The 24,541-nt window shown below is 45.6% G+C and overlaps 1 protein-coding gene across 2 annotated transcripts in view; it reads right to left on the minus strand.

The window, feature by feature from the left end:
• The window catches only part of CACNA1D (calcium voltage-gated channel subunit alpha1 D), a 1,365,963-nt gene that overhangs the window by 243,758 nt on the left and 1,097,664 nt on the right, over nt 1–24,541 (minus strand). For both annotated transcript variants that reach the window (XM_078661595.1, XM_078661596.1), the window contains one exon: nt 12,742–12,844. In XM_078661595.1, coding sequence (XP_078517721.1) covers nt 12,742–12,844 — 103 coding nt within the window. The remainder of the gene's footprint in view (nt 1–12,741; nt 12,845–24,541) is intronic.

A 24,541-nucleotide genomic window follows, 5' to 3' on the forward strand; every position in this document is an offset into this window, starting at 1 on the left:
GAGTCCATGTTTTAATTTATGGGTGCAACCTGCAGAAGAAAACCTCTGATTGCAAAAGGTACAGAAGTATCAATAAAATAATGTGTGTATGCTTAAAACAAGTTAGTTGAGCGCGCCCATGTTCATATCTCTTGACGGGACTAAAGCCTGTAGTAGGTTGGTAAATTCTAAATGACTGGCTTTGTGCTCTGCATCTCCCCCCTTTCCCACACCATGTATTGAAGGACAACTCAATAGTTTTGTACTGCCTTGATGAAGGGAGACTTCTCCCTCATTCCACCACTCACTGAGTTTTGCAGTTACAGTGGGAGCTGCCAGTGGAGGAAAGATGAGTCAAAGTCAGGTTAAACAAGCTTTATTCGGTTTAAAAGACACAACCATAAAAGCATCCTAAAAATTATATACATCTTCATATCACAAAGATATACAATAAAATGCATTTAAAAAGGGACAAAGATAAAAAGAAATCCCAACAGCGAACTCCAAATGACCTTATACATAACGTGATATGTGCAGGATATCCAATTAAAAGCAAGCCAATAACTCTAGTGACTTCAGTATTCACCAATTATAGGAATAAAGGTTTAAAATGTCATCAATATATACAATATCTATAAAAGAGGAATAATACATAAAGGGGCACATGCATCAAGCCCGCATTTTGCGATTTCTAAATAGAGAATTTTACTGATTCGCTATTTAGAACTCACAAAATGCAATGCATGTAGTAATCGCAAAAAAATGTGATTCCTTAAAATTCCTAAATTGCGACTTGCAAATTGCGAGTCGCAATTAAGGAATTGATTCCCATTAATTCCTATGGACATAGAGGCCCATAGGAATCAATGGGAATTGCATGCGCAGTTTGCGAGTACTCCATAGGTACTCGCAAATTGCGCATGCAATTTCAAGGGTGCAAGGGTTCCAAAAGGATACCCTGTTGCACCCCTGAAATTCCCCTTTTTCCACATGTTGCGCACACACTTGCCCCAAGGGCATGTGTGTGTGTAAAATGTGACAAAAAATGCACTTTAGTGCATTTCTCAAAGCAATCGTAAATTACCATCCACTTTAGTTTGATGGTAATTAGCGATTCCTAATAGTGAAATTACAATAATTTTTTGCTTAATGCATTGCATCTAAGGAATCGCAATTTGCGAATCCTTAAATACAATCACAATTTAAGTAATGGCAATTTTAGCGATTCCTGAAGTTGCAATTTTTGCATTTGGGATGATGCATCTCAAATGCAAAAATACCAGTTGCAAAGGGGCAGATTCTGTGAATCTGCCCCTTTGCGACCGATTTTTGGTTCGATGCATGGGGCCCAAAGTGCCCTGTACAGGACATGTAATTTAAGAGCATGATCTACAACCACGGGCATAATTTATCAGTGTGTGATCCATTTTCTTCATAAACAAGGGCCTCAAGATGAAAATTATAATGACTTATTTGGATTGCCTTCTGGATGTAAACCACTACTGCATTGCAGACTCTAATGTTTACCAGGCCACAGATATACCCTAAGGCAGTTTTATATGTAAATAGTCTCTCCTTTACAAATAATGGACGTAAGAGACTCTTCCTGATATCGCTATAAAAACCTCAAAATAATATAAAATGCAACGTTGTCTGGTCGGATATTCCATAGCATGGGCACTTCGGAAAATTATGGTTCCACTTTCCCATCGTTGGAAAAGCTATTAACAAATGGGCTAATCCCATTCTTAGTCTAGTAAGGTAAAATCTATGTTTTTTTGTTTGCGACCTGTAATAAATAATATTGTATCCCCATCCCAAAAGTCCTATCAAAGTATGCCTTTGTCATTGGTTTCATGTTTGCATCAACGTCCCTTAACCAATTCTGTGATTCCATTAAACTAGTCTTCAAGTTTTTCTTGTCATACTCAAGTATTTGGGAGGGGTTGTTAAAATCAATATTTGCGGAACATTCAATTAAAAGATTTTTAATATACGTCAGCCATGAGGATTTTTCCCATGGTTGAGTCCAATGCAATCCTTAACTGCTTCAGCGCTACCGCGTTTTCCTGCTGTGCGCTGAAGAAGTAGAAAATGGCTTGTTTGTGACAAAGCCAGCTCGTCATGAGCGCAGCATAGGTAAAACCCATGACGAGCTGGCTTTGTCATTAGCGTCGAAGTGGTTAATGACATCCTGTGTAAACTCTGTACCTTCCATGTGTGGAATTTTAGTTTGTGTACTGAACATCATCTACGCCATCTTGCAGACTCACGTATGAGCATACACGACAGCCATTTTAGGTACCATGGTCTCCCTGTTCACGATCACCCGTCAGCACACTTCCCTGAACCTTGCAAGCCTTCCCCGCGCCTCCTGGCTGCCCCCGCGCTCACATGCACAAGCCATGAAACCCCCCCCCATGACTCTGTCTCAAGGAATCACACCCCGCGCCTGACCAACACCTCCTTTCCGCCCATGAATACCCCTCCTTTGATGACCCCTTCCTCTGAGCCCGACTGCCTGTACGAACCGCTGGTCATCCCTTAGCCTGAGGATACAGTTTATTGCCCACTACTGCATGCACTCGCCTCTCCTGAAAGAGACCACTATTGATCATGACGTCCCCAACCCCTGAGATTCGATCAGGCGCACACATTCCAAAGGAATCGGCAGAACACTCAGCTGCGTGATGGCCCCTCCCAATCATATGAGGGGAAAGGGCCTCTACTGTTGTCATGTGTTGGAATGGGCCGGAACTGGGGGGGGGGGGTGCCGGGGATGTCGTTCTCATACTTCACAATGTCCTTGCTGTAATAAAGAACGTTCACATGTCTTAGACCAGTGTATAAAAGACCAGGTCTCAGAGAGGTTGGGAGAGCACCTCGAGACGATACCTTGTTGTCTGATCTGATGTGTTCTACTCCGACGGAATAAACTTGTTTCCTGTCTTCCTGTCTCCAGCGCCTGCCTCTTTATTGAATAACTTCGTATGGTATTAGAGGCGTTTTACGCCGGGCAAATTTAACTTAGGAAACATCTACTGAAATCGCCTGACCATTTTGAATTGATCTTTATCAATTGGCGTCACAAACGCGGGGCCCATCAGTGACACGTGGATCCAGTGGGAGAGGTCCCGACGACAGAGTGAACAACTGCAACGATTGGAAAGAGCTCCTGTCCGATAGACCCTCGTCTGACAGCCGATCATCTGAACTTCACTGATTCCGAGCTGACCTCTCCCGAGTGATCTACTGTCCTGACTGGGAACCACCAGGAGTGCCGCGATAGCAACAAGAGAATAGAGGACGATCGGGCGCTGGAAGCGGAAGACGAGAAACTGTCCATGCGGTCCGGGTAAGGTCGTGACACACGACAAATTGCGAAATTGATTGATTGATTGTTTGAAAATACTAGTATTACTTATTGACTGTTTCTGAGGAATTCTCTATTTGCAAACAAGTACAGAATCGCCATACTCTGTTTAGTCTTTGCAGATAGTGAAGGGTAGGCAACGCAAGCCTTTAACACGTCGTGCCTATTTTTTCTCCTCATTGATTGATTGATTGAATCGAGCATTGAATTGTTCGAAGTTGGTTCTCTTAAGGATCTTCTCTGTCTGCAAACGGGGAAGAATAGGAATATTCTCTCTCCCTTTGCCGATAGTGAAGGGTAGGTAACGCAAACCTTTAACACGTCGTGCCTATTTCGTTCCTCATTGATTGATTGTTTGCCCGAACATTGACTGTTTTGGGAATTGGTTCTTTTCGGAGGTATTCTCTATTTGCAAATAGCGTAGAATAGAATATTCTGTCCAGTCTTTGCAAGTAGTGAAAAGATAGGTAGTGCAGGCTTTTGCCCCCCATTGTAATCCGTCATGCCTATCTTCTCCCCATTGGTTCATAGTTGGGTCAACCCGGACCGCTTATTAGAGATGAACCATCCAGCTCCACTGGAAGGCACCCCTAATAAGGACATGTTTACTAAGCAAGGACTAGTCGCTATAGCTTATAGTAGGTTATGGCATAAATATACAAAAAAGGATCCTAAAAATCAGTGGCCACTGATAGGTTCTTTTGATAAAAATAAAATAAAAACACTAGAAGCAGCTGTAAAAATAAACAAGGCAACGCCCACTATGCTTGATAGTATTGGCATGTGGCGCAAAGAAGCAGAACATCGCAGGAAAAGAGTGGAAGCGAAAATAGTGAAAGAGTTACAAAAAACCGCCCATCTGGCCGCAAAAGAACTAGATGAAGAAATAAGAAGAAGAGAGGAAGTTAAACAAACGCAAGAATCAGGACTGGCAGGCCAATGCCCTGTCAGGACCACCTCTGCGCTCTACCCGGAGATGCCCTCCAAACAGCGGGCAAATGACGAGTTACTACTCGGTCCTCCAATTATCTACATGCCTCCTCCTTATGCTCCCAGCCAGCCTCTAGCACAACACTCACCAGTTCAAAGTGCAGGCGTGGGTGACTCCAGCGCTAGTGCCCCGGCTCTTACGGCCTTCGCACCAGCCGCATTGGTAACAACAGCAGATGAACATGAGACTAGCAGGCACCTAACAGCCAGACCAAATAGGTTGAGCAAAGATGAGCGGGATGGAATCGACAAGATAGCAAAAACATTGGTAGAACGGAAGGAGAGCGAAGAATATACGATGAATATGCATAATTCACATGCCGGTAGTCACAGACGGCATTTCATTTTACGGTTCAGCTACCACACCCTGAACGCGTATGAGGATAGGTACCAGAATAAAGGTCCTGCTAAATTGACGGCTCTATATAGAAGGGTCGATGTTGGAGATGGAACTGAGAGCGATGTGACGGACCTCTTCATGCAAACGCTTGAGGTCTTCCGCCACCTCACGGAACAGAAACCAGAGGTCAAGATCACAGTCCCTGAGACGATTGAGCCCTCAGTAGAAGCAGCCAACACGATGATGCCCATCAGAGAAGCCGCCCCCTATTGGGTTCCCCCAAGAGGTCAGGGAACAAACGATGATATCAACCACGCAGATGCAAAAGGGAGGGTTGTGTACAACTGGGTTTACCAACCATGGGATCGGCAAGATATTTTAACTTTTAGGCAAACCCTGCCCGATCTACGAAAGAACCCTACGGCATTTTATACAGAACTAGGCACAGCCTTGGGCTCAACCATAATGACTCTAGCGGACATTGATTTGTTTTTCGGGTTGTGTCTGCCGGCTGATGTGTGGAAGCAAATCCGGAAAGCCGACCACACAGACCTGTTCGGACACACCTGGAAACAACTCGATGACCTAGATAGGCAGCGAGAGCCCGGAAAGAAACCTGTAAAAGACATACTGGAACTCCCCGACAAAATAGTGCAGAAGCTAAAGACGTTGATCCCAGAAAAGAAGGTAGACTGGTCGGTAGTCACGGCTTGTCGCTAGAAACCTCAGGAAGATGTATCAGAATACTTCTAACGATTTGAAACAGTGTTCTCCGACTACAGTGGCCAAGATATGACCACCGCAACCGGACAACACCTATTCGTGCAAAACTACGTAAAGGGGCTATCGCAAGAGGTCTCCCAAAAGTTACAGACTAGCGAGAGTAGTTGGGGAGCCTCTAAACCTGCAGCTATCCTTCAGATGGCTCAGTATTACGAACACCAAAAGAACGAGAACGAAAGGGCAACTGAGAAAAAGAAAAAGGACTTAAAGGAACGAGTAATGATTGCTCAATTGCAGGGAGTGACTACAGGAAGGGAACAGTATAGGGGAAACTACCAGTCGAATGCCCCTAGGAATTCGGCCCCTAGAGACCGCAACCCCACACCTGGCGCTCCACGAACCGACCTCGATGACAACCAGTGTGCATTTTGCAAAGAATTTGGGCATTGGAAGTCTCAATGCCTGGCCCTTTGGGAGATGATTAAAAATAAAGTAACAAGGGACATGACAAATGGCTCCAAAACTGGAGGGCAGGGACGAGGGCAGACCCGCGACACCACCAATGACCGATCTGACAGACCAAACACATTTGACCGCCCCCGACAGAATCAGTGCCAACAGTCCGACTGCAACAATGCTCACGACTCTGCATAGGACTGCCAGGGGCAAGGGCGGGATCCAGTCGAGCTCTGTGTTGACCAGCAAGGTCCTTACGTCACTGCTACGGTCCTGGGTACAAAGTCTCCATTTTTGGTAGACACTGGAGCGACACGTAGTGTATTATCAAAACGACTGATTCCAAGGGCACCCTTGTCTGGCTCACACATTACCTCGATAGGTTTCGATGGAACGCCCTCCACTAATCCCCTGTCTGTACCTATCTCCTTTGACCTAGGAAACAATCCCACTGACACAACGTTTCTGCTCTCCTCCAACTCCCCTGACGCCATTATGGGTATTGATTTACTGAAACATTTCCGAGCTACTATTAGGTGTTCCCCGGATGGAGTCCGAGTCATCCTGTACGACAACCCGAGCATGTCCAGACCCCACCCCGCACGACATATGTACGCCATAACAGATGCTGACCTATCCTTGCTCGATACCCTACCCCTGTACCTATGGGCCAGAAACGACTCGGATGTAGGACGAATGATGATCGATCCTGTACACATAACTGTTCGACCAGATGCAATACTCCCGAAACTCCCACAGTACCGGATATCGCCCGAAGGCGAGAAGGCATTGGTAGCGATTATTCAGTCCTTGGTAGATGCAGGAGTGGTAGAGGAAGTGGTTAGTAATGTCTGCAATAGCCCTATCCTACCCATTGCTAAGAAGCAAGGTGAGGGAGATGAGAAAGCGTACCGCTTCATCATCGACCTGCGAGAAGTCAACAAAGTGGTGGTACCACAGTACCCCGTAGTCTCAGACATCGCCACCATTCTGACTCTCATCCCGTCCACTGCCACCACCTTCACCGTTATTGATCTTAAAAATGCATTCTTCTCTATCCCCATCCATCCAGACAGCCGTTATCTCTTCGGCTTCACTTTAAAAAACCGTTCGTACCGATTTTGTAGAGCTCCCCAGGGCTACACTGAAAGTCCCAGCATCTACAGCCAGGCCCTCAAAAGACAGCTGGACGCCGTCCAGCTACCAGATGGAGTGGTGTTGATCCAATATGTCAATGATATCCTTCTGGCGGCCGACACCACTCCACTTGCAATCACAGCCACTATCCAACTCTTGCACTTTCTTGCGGAGAATGGCCACAAAGTCTCCAAAAAGAAACTGCAGTTCTGCCAGCCCCAAGTAACATACCTAGGCCATCTCCTGTCCAAAGAAGGGAGGAAACTTACGCCCGACCGAATCCAAACCATCCTAGACACCCCCATTCCAAAAACACAGAAGCAAGTCCGTTCATTAGTGGGCCTTACTTCTTTCTGCCGACAATGGTTACCAAATTTCAGTCTCATTATAAAACCCCTACTCTCCCTGTTGGCCAAAGATGTTCCGTTCCCACTCCCTTGGACTCCCGAATGCCAAGCATCCTTTAAGGAGTTGCGGGTTGCCCTTTGCTCGGCACCCGTTCTAGGAACACCAGATTACTCCAAGCCCTTCTCCCTCTTCACTCACGAAAGGGAGGGATGCGCATTGTCTGTTCTAACTCAGCCCATCGGCGCCAAACAACGCCCTTGTGCCTACTTCTCTGCCACTCTTGATCCAGTCGCCAGAGCTCTACCTGCCTGCCTTCGAGCAGTAGCCGCTGCTGCTGTCTCTATCCGCCAGAGTGAGGGAATTGTGCTTTCAAACTCCCTCACGGTATTAGTGCCCCATGCAGTTGACACCCTTTTGAACCAGACTAAGACTCAACATCTGACTAGCGCACGACTAACAGGGTACGAATTGACTCTACTTGCACCCCACATCACCCTGAAGAGATGCACGACATTAAACCCTGCTACACTGTTACCCTTGCCCGAAAATGACCCCGATGTGCCCCTATACACGACTGTGTGACACGAACAGACTAGGAGTAGAGTTGACCTCCGAGACATTGCTCTTACAGATCCTGATGGAGAACTATGGGTAGATGGCTCTTGTATCAAACTCCCAGACGGCACCACTTCTGCTGCCTATGCGGTGACGACAGCTCGAACAGTAGTTGAAACCGCTCGCATCACACAACGATCCGCACAGGCAGCAGAACTAATTGCCCTCACACGAGCATGTATCATAGCAGCAGGAACCACGGCAAACATTTACACGGACAGCCAGTACGCCTTCGGGGTGGTTCATCATTTTGGGCTCCTGTGGAGGGAAAGGGGATTCCTGACGTCCCACGGTACACCCATCCTTCACGGAGATTTAGTCTCCGCCCTGATTGAAGCAGTTCTTCTCCCCAGACAATTAGCAGTGATCAAATGCCAGGCACACAAGAAGGTGACAGATTTAGTTGGACAGGGAAACGCACTAGCCGACACCACTGCCCGAACCACAGCTGAGAATAGGACAACGACACGCATGTATGTGACCAGGTCACAAGCAGAAAAATGGACCGACGCTAGGGAAACAATCAGGGACATCCAATCGGCCAGCACACCACACGAATTGACTGAGTGGGCGCGGGTGGGTCTAAGGGACGATGAAGGCTGCTGGCGGACAAAAGACACGAACAAATGGTTGCTGCCTGATGCATATTTGATCCCCATACTGACAATGGCACACTCCCCTGCACACATAGGCTCTGCCCCCATGATTGAACTCATTTCCAAAGTTTGGCACAACAACAAGATCCCCGACTCGGCCAAACGCCTAGTCCAGCAGTGCTTACAACACAACCCCGGGAAAGGAACTGTGGTACCCCGGGGAGGGTTTGGGATCCCCGACCACCCCTTTGAGGTCCTTCAGATGGATTACATCCAGCTAGAGAGGTGCCAAGGCTTGAAGTACGTATTGGTCATTGTATGTGCCTTCAGCAAATGGGTGGAAGCCTATCCGACCCGTGATAACACTGCCATGACTACTGCCAAGGTACTACTGAAAGAGTTTTTCCCTCGCTACGGCCTTTGTCGAATTTTATGGAGCGACAATGGCCCCCACTTCATAGCTGAAGTTATCCAACTAATCCTGAAGGGGTTGGGGGTAAAACAGAGGTTCCACGCAGTCTTCCACCCCCAATCCGCTGGCCTGGTTGAACGACACAACGCTACACTGAAACTGAAACTGTCAAAAATAGTGGCCACCACAGGACTTAAGTGGCCAGATGCCCTTCCACTGGCATTACTATCGATGCGCTCCACTCCCACTAAGCACCACTTGACCCCCTACGAAGTTGTGTTTGGGCGGCCTATGAACCTCTGGACTGCCCCCAAACCGACCTCCATTCACGACGTCCCCGACGTCCTGGTGTCAGATTATTTATACAAGTTAACTAAAACATTGTCTGTCATTCATCAACAGGTGCAGCAGGCCATCCCCGATGCTTCCAGGGGTCCCGGTCACGATATCCAACCGGGTGACTACATCCTAATCCGGAACTTTCAACGAGCGAAGAGTCTGGAACCCCGGTGGACGGGCCCCTGGCAAGTACTGATCACCACTCGGACGGCTCTTCGAGTGGAGGGGAAGAAGCACTGGCTGCACGCCCACCACTGCAAAAAGGTTTCCTCGACCCTGGCCACGACAGACAACGTCAGCACCCAAGAAGAGCTCCTGAACAAAGACCGACCATCACTGAACTGCTATCCTGATACCGAGGCACTTGAACTTGCAAAACACTCTGATCCCACTGTGCCATCTCGAGAAGGGTATTTCCTGCGTCGAAAGGAGGGAGCTTCGGCTAAGTAGGCCACTGACTAAGTTAAAAATCTCAGAACGGTGACCCAAAGCAACCAAGGGTTACCCGGAGAGAAGCTAAACAAAGTCTGTGGTTCTGCCCACTACCGAGCACCCTGAAGATGAAGATGATGGAAGCGCCAGATAAGAAGATGATGGAAGCGCCAGATAAGAAGACGTCGGAAGCAACAGGAAATACCCACTACAGGAACCCAAAGACTGACAATTTGCACAAATCAAAGACAATCGCTCTCTTCATTGTCTTCCTCTTTTGCCTCCTCCTCATGACTTCCTTCTGGATCTTGGAGGAAAGCACACCCGCTCACCAGATGTTGCCAACCACTGTCCAGCCAACCACCATGAAAGAGCACCACCTGATCACCCTTTCACCTCAGCTCCGAGAAAGGCGTAGGGAGTTCTGGAACAATTCCTTCGTACAACTGTTGCACCAGCACAACCTTGCTGCAAATGCCACGAACTGCTGGATCTGTGGGTTGCTCCCACATGCTACCGGACACTCCATCCCCTTCATCCCTTCTCCTTTCTCAGTTCACGGCTCCTGCCTCGCCTGGTTGATCCTCATGCAGGAAAGCCACAAGGACAACGCCACTTCTGGTCAAACCGTGTCACACTTCTACTATGGGTTCTGGCTGAACAAGACAGGAAAGCCCTTTTGTCCTGCAATTTCCGGTTCAACCTTCCTTACGAACATCCCTGCCAAAGAAAGGGTCGAAATGCAAGTGCTCCACAATCCAGCCAGACCCACCTTCTCCCACCTGCGGAAACAAACGGCTGCCACCCTGACCGTGGCCCTGTCTGTCATCAATGTCACAGGACTCGTATGCCTCGAAGGACAAGGAACGCAGCTGGTGGGTCACAGTTCTTGTCGCATCACCAAAACATTGGTCTCAGCTGACCCCCCCACCTTTGTTGCTTCCCCAAATATGTACTTTGTTTGTGGCACCAAAGCTTACACTTGGCTCCCAAGAGGCTGGAGGGGTACGTGCTACATCGCCTTCATTCTTCCTCCCACGTATGTGGCTTCAGCCAACCACCACCGGCAAAAGCATGCCGGAGATGTTGAACAAGCCGACTCCACCGGAGCACAGTTCCTGGATGCGGCAAAGGGACTTGTTCCTCTGTGGGGACCAATGGCAAATAGCCGCGCTATCCGACACCTGACTCAGGCATTAGAAACAACCATTAACATCACCGCTGGCATCCTTGCTAACACGGCTGAGCTTCAGGCCGTCCGCCTGGTGGCTCTTCAAAACCGTCTTGTTCTAGATGTGCCAGATAACTCACCTTCAGTCTACAAAGCAATCGAACACCTCCACAGACTGTCCTCGGAGGTTCACCAGGAGCAGGAAGGATGGTCGCTTGGAGGCTGGTTCTGGGACACTTTGAAGAACTGGGGGTGGAGATTGTTCACGTTTTTATTGATACCAATCATGATACTATGTGGGTGTTGCTTAGGTATTCAATGTTTACCACCTTTATGTGCACTCATTTCCAACTGTATGTGCCCAAAGACTTTGAACTTTAAACCTGAGCACATGAGTCCCCTATACGAGATAGAGGTGCGTGGTCTCATGGGGATTGATCCGAACTGACAAGCTGGCGAGACATGTTAAAGGGAGGACTGTGGAATTTTAGTTTGTGTACTGAACATCATCTACGCCATCTTGCAGACTCACGTATGAGCATACACGACAGCCATTTTAGGTACCATGGTCTCCCTGTTCACGATCACCCGTCAGCACACTTCCCTGAACCTTGCAAGCCTTCCCCGCGCCTCCTGGCTGCCCCCGCGCTCACATGCACAAGCCATGAACCCCCCCCCCCATGACTCTGTCTCAAGGAATCACACCCCGCGCCTGACCAACACCTCCTTTCCGCCCATGAATACCCCTCCTTTGATGACCCCTTCCTCTGAGCCCGACTGCCTGTACGAACCGCTGGTCATCCCTTAGCCCGAGGATACAGTTTATTGCCCACTACTGCATGCACTCGCCTCTCCTGAAAGAGACCACTATTGATCATGACGTCCCCACCCCCTGAGATTCGATCAGGCGCACACATTCCAAAGGAATCGGCAGAACACTCAGCTGCGTGATGGCCCCTCCCAATCATATGAGGGGAAAGGGCCTCTACTGTTGTCATGTGTTGGAATAGGCCGGAACTGGGGGGGGTGCCGGGGATGTCGTTCTCATACTTCACAATGTCCTTGCTGTAATAAAGAACGTTCACATGTCTTAGACCAGTGTATAAAAGACCAGGTCTCAGAGAGGTTGGGAGAGCACCTCGAGACGATACCTTGTTGTCTGATCTGATGTGTTCTACTCCGACAGAATAAACTTGTTTCCTGTCTTCCTGTCTCCAGCGCCTGCCTCTTTATTGAATAACTTCGTATGGTATTAGAGGCGTTTTACGCCGGGCAAATTTAACTTAGGAAACATCTACTGAAATCGCCTGACCATTTTTAATTGATCTTTATCACATGCTTCATATCCGGTGCCAGGCATATAAACTTACTGTGCTTATAAAATCATTAATATAAGAGGCTTCCAACTCTTTCCTACCCCAGCATCGATATATGTATTTTCCTCTTCTGTGTCTAAGTATTGTGCGTTTTCCACTTCACTGCCAGAGAGACAGAAGCGGTTTCCTCCTACTCTCTCAATGACAGAGGAAGCATGGGCAATGCAAGCTCGCTGTCATTCCCTGAGAAAGGCAGAGGCTGGGCAGGAGAGGCTTCCACTGCCGGGGGTCTTGGTAAGGATATGGACAAATTAGGAAATTCTGCCCCAGAATGACGTCCTTAGGGGGGTTACACCATTTTCACCAGTCAAAAACGCTGGAGTTGGTGTTAACAGGGTTTCAATTAATAATAAAAAAAAAGAACACATACAGATGTACAAATAGAATAAAAATCCCATGAGTGTGGCCATGGCAATAGAGAAAAAAAGATGGTTAATATGTACAGTACACATACCTTCGGTTTTTATTTTCAGAGCTGTTCTCACGAGAGCAAATAAAGTAGCATTAAACATTACTGTTCCATCACTGTTTAAAGGCATGTTCATGGCTACCAACCTCTGAAAAGAGAAAACAAATACCTATCAACTTAGTAATATTTGTTTAACTCTAGGTTATACACTGTTTACAAATACTCATAACATGCAAAGGAACTAGGAGTTTTTAAGGGAATCATTAATATTCGTGTATATTGGTGTATTGAGAAGAGGCAACATTTTAAATAAAAGTGTATGCCAAGCAACATGTCTTTAATCAACACCTTTTGACAAAATATACAGCTGCTACATAGCGCTACACCTGCAACTAGACAATATAATATATTTCCGCGAGAGATTATTACTTATTTGTTACTCAAGATTAGTATGTTGCGATCTTTCCTGTATATCTTAATTTTATTTCCCCAAAATAATTATATAGGCTTGTGAAGTCGAAACAACACTTTATTTCATTTCAGAGATTATTGAATACTCTTCTTATACTGCATAGATATCTCCAGGTTAGGGAATACTTTAATTAACAAAGGAGTGTCTTATCACGAGTCCAAATAGTAGTAATACATTTTTATATAAACTAAATCCTGATTCTCTGTTAATAGTATGAACAGCAGACATAAAGTGTGAATAGCGATCAGTGTTGAAAATGGACTAATACTTTTACCTGCACTGTTCCTTCTAGAATTTGTATGTAGATTTCAGAGCCTCAGCCAGAATAGTTAAGGAAATGCAAACCCCATAACACACAACCAAGACTATTAATGCTTTTTGCAGAACTAAAATGATGTACCTGGAGAGAAGATGAGTTTTTTCTAACTAGGGGTCATTGTGGTCTAAACATGGAGGAGGACCTACAACATAATGTGCTGAGGTAAAATACTCTACTACCCATCTATTTTTATGTTATTGTATTTTGGGGGGGGGGGGTTGTAACCTTTGTGTGCCCTTTTTAATTCCCACAGAGGTCTATACAGAGGAAGGGATTACAACTGCTTGTACTAGACTGGAAAGCATCTTGTTCCTTCGAGCAATGACTATATGCCGGTTTAATTGCTGTGTATGGATTGAGTTGGTGTGAAATCATCAGTATTAGAGGGTCACTTGCTCACTTTGCCACTGTATTCAAGCTAGCCTGGCTGATGAGAGGTGTTACTCCGAAACCGGTCCCAGGATGCTTGTTTCTGGTCCAGGGAAGACATGACTTGGCAGTTCAGGCAGGACTGTTCCCATTTGGCACAGGGTCAAGACTGATTTGCATATAGCTGTGTCTGAACTGGGGTGGTGAAGTGAGCTAAAGAGCGATGATGGATTTAACCCAGATCTGTGAATGGAGGTGTGTGTCTGAAAAATGTCAGCGCTCCGTCCATCATCTCTTTGTGTTTGCCCTTTTTTAATTTCCACAGAGTTCTATACAGAGGAAGGAATTACAGCTGCTTGTACTAGACTGTAAAGCATTTTGTTACCTCGAGCAATGAATATATGCCAGTTTAATTGCCGTGTAGGGATTGAGTTGGTGTGAAAGCATCAGTAGTAGAGGGTCACTAGATTCTTAGTAGTGTCCATGAGGGGACAGCAAGACTGACTTTAGAGTTCTGCACAATGGACGAGCAGCCGGATGCCTTACAGAGGGTGGGGAAAGTATATTGAACATAGGTGTTCAAATGTGTATGAAGAAGTGACTGCACTGGAATTTAAAGTGGCTCATTCCAAATCTAATATATGCCAGTAGGGTATGCAAAACTGCTGATTCCCGAGCATACAGGCATATTCTGATGAATTATCTTAGTTTTTTTCAAGCACATTTTGGGGGCTGAACCTGAGCCCTTTGGTGTCTGTAAGCATGTGATATACCCATCAGAATGATCACACAAAGCCTTAACATTAAATAAAAAGGTCTTGAATTTATTTATTTATGTATTTAATGGAAGATTTGTAAAGTGTGCGATCACTTGTGCTCTGGAAGTCAATTTAGAGCTTACAGAGCTGGCGCAACATGGCTGTAGCCTCTCAAACAGAATATTAGTTGGGAGTGCATTCTTCTACACACATTGGAGTTCATAGAGATTTTTTTCGCAGATCTATGCAGACGATTTTACAGTAATTGATAGGTGACAGAACCATGGTGGGTGAGCAGTAGTGTGGTTTATTTAGGATAAGTGGCAGGGGGACTCCACAAAGATAGTGAAACTGGTAGAAGGCATTTCACGTTGTTGTGTTTGTTTATGGAGAACGTTATAGGTCAATCCTGAAAAACAACCACTGGTTGCAAGATTTTTCTACTGGTATAGAGCAAGCCCCCTTTTTTGTCTAGGTGTATGCTAAAAATAAAAGGCCAAGAGGTAGAGAAGAAGAATTTCAGTCTAAGGACTACTGCTGAGAAGCCAGAAGCACTGCATGCAATCCTGGACATATTTCAAGTAGTCAGCAGGACCCTTGATAGGCAGATGTTAGTCTCACCATGTACAAATAGAGCCAAGCACATGTCAAATAGTTCTGATAAGAGAACGGATTATTGGGGTACACCATAGATGACACAGTAGCTCAATATTTTATAGCCCCTATATACGGCTAATTTACTGGATCTGGCTGTTAAGAAATGGTTTGAAGCATGCCAAGGTGGTCTTACGCAAGTAAAGGCATACTTTGCTGTCAAGTGGAAGACGCATGGACAATAATTATGCAACAGCAAATATTGTTCATGCCATATGTTTAGAGCAAATAAAACAGTATTTTATTTCTGACAACAATTGGTGGATCGAATGTATTCTAAATGCAGGGTACTTGATGAAAATAAAATAAAAAATATGATGGATCAAGTAAGACAAGCTAGATCGTGTCCAGCCATGGTTTTGGCCTCCTGCTATCCTTTGTCAGGCTTGAAGCTATAAAGTGAAAGGTTAAACTTAGTAGTGCATGCATGCAACAGGAAAAATTTGTTTAATACCACTGTGTTTAACAGAAAACAGGCTAGATGTACAATAATTTGAAATTCTGATTTCCAACTTGCTATTTTACCGTATTAGGAAATCGTAAATCCTAATGTAAGAAACCTTTGAACTTTTAATTAGCAGTTAGTAGTGTGTAGCAAACCGACATACCTCATGAATAGGTAGGTCATAGTTTGGGACTGATCAGGAATGTTGGCCATTACAGGGATGGCGGCCTGCTGGGGTCAGCAGGCCACCTCGTCTGTGATTGCTTTCAAATAAAACAATGTGTTTTTTAAAAAAATCATCAATTTTCCTAAAAGACAAACCCGATGCGTTTCAAAAACAATAGATGAGAAGATTAAGTTCCATGGGACGACTACCTGTTCTTACTAGGGGGGACATGCCCACTGTCACAAATAAGGAAGCCTATTGCTTTTCACAAACTGCACTGCTATAATTATTTTAGCTAAAAATGACCCACAACAGTTGCAAATGTACTCCAGCGTAAACTTGGAGTCAGTTCACCACCAAAATCCCATAGGAAATAGTTAAAGTAAATTAATTTGTTTAGACTTTTAAAAAATATGTATACATTTAGTGTTATGTTAAAAAATATACACAAATGAACATGTTTTATTTTAAACTATTCTAATAACTTTTTAAATTTAAAAATACATTTCACTTTTACACCATGATAAATAAATACAAACATTTTATGTCATGGTATATTTTTTCAATAATATATATTTTTTTAATGTATTTTGATACATTTAAAATAACTAAATATACATATATTTTTTATATTGTTGTAATTGGCATTTTTCAGTAAAGAACAATACCACAACAGAAACCATAGTCAAGGGGGGGGAAAGGGCGCAGGAAAATATATAAAAAAGGGGGGCAATGGATGTTAGGGGGCAAGGCCCAAAGAGGTGAGCCACAAGAATACAATCTAGGGTTTAAGTAGAGAAAGATCCTGTTCCATTTGAAGTACAGTCAGAGAGATTAAGGTGCAAAGGCTAGAACATAGACTCTGTGGCACATGAGAACAACATATTACGAATTATTATCATGCATAATGTGCAAACGACATATGGTCAGCGACATACCAACAGTCTCACTGAAACCTGAACAAGCCTGCTACACAATGGTACACTTGGGGCAATAGGACAGATAGTTGATTGCCGTCCTGGTCAGATTGTTCCCCTGTTCAGTTTCACCCAGTACCAGCGAATTTGAGTCTTGTTGACGAAGAAAGGATAAGAAGGGCTTCCATTTATCTTTGGGATGGGAGCGTAACCCCTTCGATGCTCATGACGGAACGGTTCCGTCATGAGCATCGGTCGAGCTGTGCTTATGACGGAACCGTTCCGTCATGACCACGCCCGTTTTCATTAGGGCTCAGCACCGGGGGGGGGGGAATCGGGGCCGCACAAAAGAGGTTAATGGCATTAGCTCGCAGTAGTTGGATAGTTGCTCCTGACAATAAGTTACGTCACTCAGCCATGCCCACAAGGTAAGGGTGGACGTTCGGCCCCAAGACATGGCCACTCTGCGTTCAGCTAAAAGTAATAACATGGCAGTGTCGGCGATGAGAGGCAGGTATGTCAGAGAAGTACCCCAACCATCCTACCAAGGGAGTGTGGTGGGTTAAGTGCCCAGTGAGTGTGTGTACGCAACAGTGGCAATGAGGGTCAGGGGCAAGCAGCATTTTGAAGAGCTGGAGCACAGGGTGCAATGAAGCCAGTGAAGAAATTTAAAGTGTGTTAAGCACAGCTTATAATTTGGGGAGAGAGATTCTTACTGAACGCAACAAAACACCCACTGCTTATCCATTAAGGGAGGGTCTATGTTCTCTTCATATGCCCAGTTAGAGTGGCGATCGGTGCTGTGGATTGCATACTGTTGTATAGGCGCTTTATCAATTTGCACAGAGATGGGGAGAAATGTATAAGTTCTAGTCCTGGGAGGGGTGTGGGGGGGAAGGAAAGGTGTCATGGATTGCGTGGCCAGCAGTCCTGCGGTGGTAGAAGAGAAGAGATTCACTGATGGGGGGAGTCGAGGATGGTGTGGCCTCGAATGAAGGGATGAATTGATCTTCAGGGTACAGATCCGAGAAGAACTTGATCTGAAGCCTACCCACCGGCAATGCGGCACTCCTGTCCTGAAACGGCAGCACCTGAGTATTGTTGGTGAGGGGAATGGATGGAGCATATAGACATGTCTGCTCTGCCCGTTTTTGCAAACCCTCCCATGCCCAGCGTACTCATGCGACTGTGTCGATTTCAGTTCTTGGTGCTTTATAGGTTATGTGTAGTGCAGTTAACAAGGGCCACGGAATGTGCGGTCTATTTCTATGGCTGTGTGAGGCTGAAATGGAGTTGGGTGGAGCCAGAAGTATAGGAAGTGAGCTTGGGCGTACAGAGGGTATAGAATCATATCATGTGCTCCCAGTCCGCTCTGCGCGAGTTTTAAAATGAGGAGGTCCCATGAAACACGTGGTTGTTTACACACACATATCAATGTTACCAAGTTAGATTTAAACAGCCTAAAGAACTGGACTATTAGTGGGAGGGGTATATTAAGGAACAGGTATAGGAATTTGGGGAGGACAATCATCTTTGCTATTGTGTTGCTTCCTGCAAGAGACAGTGGCAGTTTGGACATATGGGAAAGTGAAGCCCACCAGAACCAGCGAAGACACATTTCCCGCGTCTTAGTCACTCCAGGATGACCCATAAGTGAAGATGAATGACACCACTCCAAAACCTTATTCCGTAACTCCGGGGAATAAACAACTGAGTACCATGAAACAATAACCCGTCTCTTGACTGCAAAGAAGTATCCATCAACCAAGGAGACAGATCAATCGATGACAATAATGACCTGATTTCGTCTTTAAACTCCTGAAAGGAAGTACAACCCACGATCTTTTCAGCTGGAATCATGGGGCTCTCACCAAGGGGAACATCCCTAACTCCTGAAAGGAAGTACAACCCACGATCTTTTCAGCTGGAATCATGGGGCTCTCACCAAGGGGAACATCCCTACCTAATGGCGACACATAAACACGAGACAAGGCATCAGATTTTGCTTGTTGAGCAGCTGGTCTATAGGTGATGGTAAAATCGAATTAATTGAAGAAAGTAACCCATCTCATTTGACGGGGTGTCAAGGCACGAGCAGAACGGAAAAACTCCACATTTTTATGGTCAGTATAAATTCACAAAAAAGGGCAGTGCCAGATCAGGATGATGCAAAATAGGAGCTGTAACAAAACGCTCCACCAAGGACTGAAAAGCCTTCTGCACTGCCGGTGTCCATTGAAACACCACTCCCGTCGGGGCGTGGTTTGGACGCCGAGAGAGATGGCGGCTCTGTGAATCTCTCCACCCGTGCGGAAGCCATCAACCAAGCGGGGAGCAAGTACAGTCACTCTTACACGGCCGAAAGTCAAAGAATCGGCAACCGGAACATGTAAGGAGCAGAAAGAGAGTACGCCCGACGAATTCCATGAGAGGAAAGTGGCGTTTTGGCTGCTTTGAAATACGCGCCGGTGTCTGAAGCGGACCAGGGCGGACGGAAGACCGCGCGGTAAACCAGGCGTCGGCGGACGCCATGTGAGGGCCCTGCACGGACCCTGGACAATCCGCTGTGGACTCCGGTGGAAAGACCGAGTAAAGGACGACGACATATGAGTCGCGTGAGTAAAGTATCCGTCCTCGGCTCAGTAAAGTAAACGCTGGTCGCGCCTACACAAGATGGCGGCTTCGTTGCTTCATACGGCAACTCTCCATGTCTGACAGCGAGTCAACGGCTCAGGCGCTGGTATCTCTGGCGCACATTAAGAGGGGGAAGAAAGGAAATTAACCCGCCTTTCGGCAATGACCGTGACATGTGGGCTTTCAAAGAATTTTGAGATGCTTTGAATATTTGGAATGCATACAAATTTGGAGGGTAAACAGCGTCATGGTGCCAAAACAAGAGTAAATCAGAGGGAAAATCCGTGAATACAGTGTCTTGTTCACCCAAGGATAGATGTGCTGTTTGTCTCACTAAGGGGTACTTTGTTGAGTCGTCCAAGCCAGCGAATGAGCAATGTACCATCCCATGTGGCTGCAAAGGCAATCTCAGTGACTACCAGTGAATGCCTATACCAAGGAAATGCCTGAATATATAATTCTGGGGCTAGCGTCTGCCACACGAATGCAAAATTAAGTACGCAGGTAGCCCGTTCAGATCCCTTTAGGGTTCATAAGCAGCATCTGGATTTCCGGTTAGCCCGACCTGCGCAAAGCAACCTGCGCAAAAGCACTACATACAATTGGCGATCCAAATAATGGCGAGGATGGCGATTATAATGGTGACGATATCTTCCTGCCCTATCTGATATGCGCGCACTTCCTCACGGAGCGTGAATAAGGTCAAGAAGTAAAAACGATCAGTACGGCTACGGTATTACCTCCTGGGTGGCCTGAGAGGATCTTTTTGTGGCTATAGGTGTCGGTCTAGATAAAAATCAGGATATCCGGCAATTAAGTGATTCCCATACAGTCGTCTGTAACGATTAGGTAGTCTGCGCCAGACTCAACCATGGCAGAAAATAAGGAACTGATGAAAAGCTTGAAGAGGCTCAAATATGACCAGTCGAATCCGAATTCGCCCAACAAAGGAGGGAAAAGCAATCCTGATCCGATCGATCTGATACTTAGCAGACTGGATGAAGTAAGGGATCTGGCGAAGGCGACCAAAGAGGAAGTGGCGGCGATCAGGCAGGATAACCGCGACACCAACGCAAAACTGCTGGAAGCTGAGTCAAGGATCAACAAACTCGAGGACATGGAGGTCAAGTCATGTGAAGCCATCAAGCGCCTATGTATATCTGCGGATCAGACGACTCGTAAACTCGCGGAATTGGAGGACAGGAACCGAAGGGGGAATCTACGTATTTTTGGGGGTCCGGAAGGTTCGGAAGATCAACATGGGAACTGCGTGGCCTTCTTGGAGTCCTGGTTCACCCAAGCTACTAACTTGACCTTTCATCATCCATTAGAGTTTGATAGGGCCCACAGAGTACCGGGCAGGATCAATAAGAATCAAAAAGGCCCTAGAGCTATTGTGTGCAAGCCACTACGCTACCAGCATGTTGAACAAATCCTAGACTTCATGCGGAAGAATAACCATATCCTGTGCAAATCTGCTAAAATCTACATTTCGCAGGATTTTAGTAAAGAGACGGTAGATGTAAGGAAAGCTTTCTTGGCACTCCGTCCACAGTTGAGGAAAAGGGGCTTTCAATATGGTTTTATGGGTCCTGCAAAATATCGGGTGATTATCCAAGGTTCTCCACACATCTTCTCAGATCCCCTGAAATTGAAGCGCATGTTGGATGGTCCTGAAGAACTGGAAATGGAAACGAGCAAACCTGAAGGTTCAGAAGATCAGGCTTCGGCCTCAGGCTATAAGTGACTGATCTCTGCTGTCGCTTTCCCAACAGCTTTCATTTGTGTCCCCTTCCCTTAGCTTGAAGGGGTATCGATAATACTGTACTCTGCCTAAAGTTCTCCCACTTCTGAGTGGTTTTTCATCGTGGTGTGTAATCACGTTTTGTATTAATAGACATTGAATATGTCTTTCTTATCGCCTATTAGTGTAACGAATGTTAGGTAATGTATACCTGATTACAAGTTGAAATGCTCGCCAGTTGGTACTTTGAAGGGCTAAGACAGTTGGTGTTGTTGTTGTTGTCGTCATAAATTTGTCCTAGGCCCAGCGGGTAGTTTGATAATCTCACTTCATGTTCACTTCGTATTCAGGGGACTTATAATTGTTGGTTCCGACATGTCCTGATAGTATGCTTTCCCAAAGACACCGTTGTTAGCAGTAAACAGTAAACAACTGATCTATTGTGTAAATTCACTTGTTCCAAAATTATCTGAAGTTTAAGCACGGGGAGGTTGCATAGTAATCTCTCTTCAGTCACCATGCCTACTACATACAGGTGGGGTGGGATGGGTGGGGGGTGGTGGGGGTCAGGGGTTGGGATCTGTGTTCTGTGTTTTTTGCTTTTGCTTCTTTGTGCTTGCATATTCCTTATTGTTTTAATGCTTGGTAGTGGGGAGGTTTGGAGGCTCTACTGTCATATCACCGTACACACGGGCCTTTTAGATCTTGGAGAAATGTCATTACCATGTGAGCTATATATAAGCGTGATGAGGGTAGGACTTATTGATGTCTCATAATACAATTACTACTCCGTTGGGAGTATGCAATGTGGACAAACTGAAGATATTATCCCTCAATGTTAAAGGGCTGAATCAACCTATTAAGAGACAAAAGGTTTTAGATTATGTGCGGAGATTGAGAGGTGATATTGTTTTACTTCAGGAGACGAAATTAGATAGTAAGCAATTCTACCACCTGAGAAATAAGTTCTATAATGAGGTTGTGGGAGCAGAGGCTGTGAGCAAAAAGAATGGTGTCCTGATACTTGTGGCAAGGAAATCTAAGGTAGAACTGTTGTCCTTCGATGTGAGTGATGATGGGAGATGGGTCACAGCCAAACTGAGTAGGGACAATACAGAGTTTTATGTCACGAATGTATATGCTCCTAACACTAGCGACCTAAAATTTTGGGAGAATCTGAATAAGCATATTGAAAATATCCCGGATAATGCTGTTCACGTAGTGGCCGGGGACTTCAATCTCCCAATGGATGTAATTTTGGATAGAGATTCCCACTGTCCCTTCAAAACAAACAAGTCACATAAAGCCTTTCTTAATCTATGTCAACGCTTCCACTTAGTAGACGCATGGAGGCTTCAAAATCCCACAGGGAGAGATTACACTTTTTACTCCGCACCACATGACTCGTACTCTAGGATAGATTATATTCTCATAACACAGAACGGAGTCCCCAGAGTAGGCTCTACTACTATAGAACCCCGAGTAATGTCCGACCACTCTTGCATCTCCTTATCCATATCCAACACCAAACCCTCCTCTCTTCAAACGTCTTGGCGCCTAAATGATGAGGTCTTGATCAATGACCAACATAGGACCACAATACAAGCTGCAATCTCCTCCTACCTGCAGGATAACAAGATGGGGGACACATCAGACCTTACTAGATGGGAAGCATTGAAAAGTACTATAAGGGGGGTGTGCATTAAAATCAGGTCAGCAATGAATAAAAATCATAATGCGAATCTGGAGTCGTTAGAGAGTGAAATTGCAAGCCTAGAGAGTAAACATTTGAGAGATAGAGATGATATGTCTTTACACGCCTTAGCAAATAAAAAATATGAATATAATAAGCTAGTCAGTGAGAGGGCGGGAGTTTGGCTTGACAAAACAAGGAGATTTAAGATCTGTGAATCTAATAAAGCTGGCAAGAGTCTAGCCTCATACTTGAAGTTTAAAGCCCAAAAAAACTCGATCAATGTCATTAAAGACGCCTTAGGATCATCGCACTCGGATCCAGGCAAAATAACGGAGGTGTTCAAAGATTTCTATGAAGACCTTTATGCAAAGAACAAGGCGGTGGAGGAGGACAAGATCAAGAGTTACTTAGACGAATGTGATCTCCCACGTCTCTCTGCTGCAGACCAAGTGAGTCTTAATGCCCCGATTAGTGCTTTAGAAATAAGGAATGTGATTAAAAATCTGAAATCAATCAGGAAAGGCACCAGGCCCGGATGGCTTCACGGCTAAATTTTACAAAACCTTCCCCTCCTTACTAGTAGAACCCCTTCTGCATCTATTTAATGAAATAAATAACTCAGGAGAGGTCAGGGGCACATTAGCTGAAGCAATAATTGCAGTTCTCCCCAAAGATGGAAAAGACCCATCGTTTCCAAAAAATTATAGACCAATTTCATTGATCAATATAGACTGCAAGATCCTGGCTATGATACTGTCTGCCCGCCTCCAGAAGGTCCTTCCTCAGTTAGTCCATCCTTCTCAAGCAGGCTTTCTTAAAAACAGGTTGTCCAGTGACAACACGAGGATTCTGGCACATGTTCTAGAAAAGGCAAAATTGCTAGGCACCCCCACAGCGGCAATAACATTGGACGCTGAGAAAGCCTTCGACAAGGTTGATTGGTCCTTCCTTAAAGCAGTCCTTGACAAATTTAACCTAGGGGAAACTTTTATAAGACTAGTAATGTCCCTGTACTGTTGCCCCTCGGCGAGGGTCAGAGCTGGCGGTTCTTTCTCTTCTGGATTCTGTCTAAAGCAGGGTACAAGGCAAGGATGTCCCCTATCACCCTCACTTTTCTTACTGGCAATAGAACCTTTCCTATACCATATAAGGGAAGACCCCAAAATCGTGGGCATTCCATTCGGGGATTGCACAGTCAAATTGACTGCGTACGCAGATGATGTACTGGTTCTGTCTGAGAGAGCTGAAGAGGCTATACCTGCGCTCATGAATGACATTGAGGAGTTCTCCAGAGTATCTGGGTACAAACTTAATAAGGACAAAACAGAGGTCAAGCTTCTGAACAATATTGGTGATAAAGGAATCATTGGGGACTCCGGTCTTACATGGAAGCCCAAATGTTTTAAATACCTGGGTTTAGACTTCGCTAAGGATTTAATCACCACCCTGAAAGTAAATGAGGACCTGACTCTTAAAAAGATATCGACATTACTAGAGGGGTAGTCAACAAAATTCCTCTCCTGGTGGGGCAGAGCGGAGACGCTCCAAATAATGTCTACTCCCTTGGTTAATTACCTGGCCAGCATGCTCCCAATGACGTTCTCGAACAACTTTGTTACTAGGGTAGATCAACTGTTTGGTACTTTCCTATGGCGAGGTAAAAAAGCCAGA

Source organism: Lissotriton helveticus, chromosome 9 (genome assembly GCF_964261635.1).
Source record: "Lissotriton helveticus chromosome 9, aLisHel1.1, whole genome shotgun sequence".
NCBI lineage: Eukaryota > Metazoa > Chordata > Amphibia > Caudata > Salamandridae > Lissotriton > Lissotriton helveticus.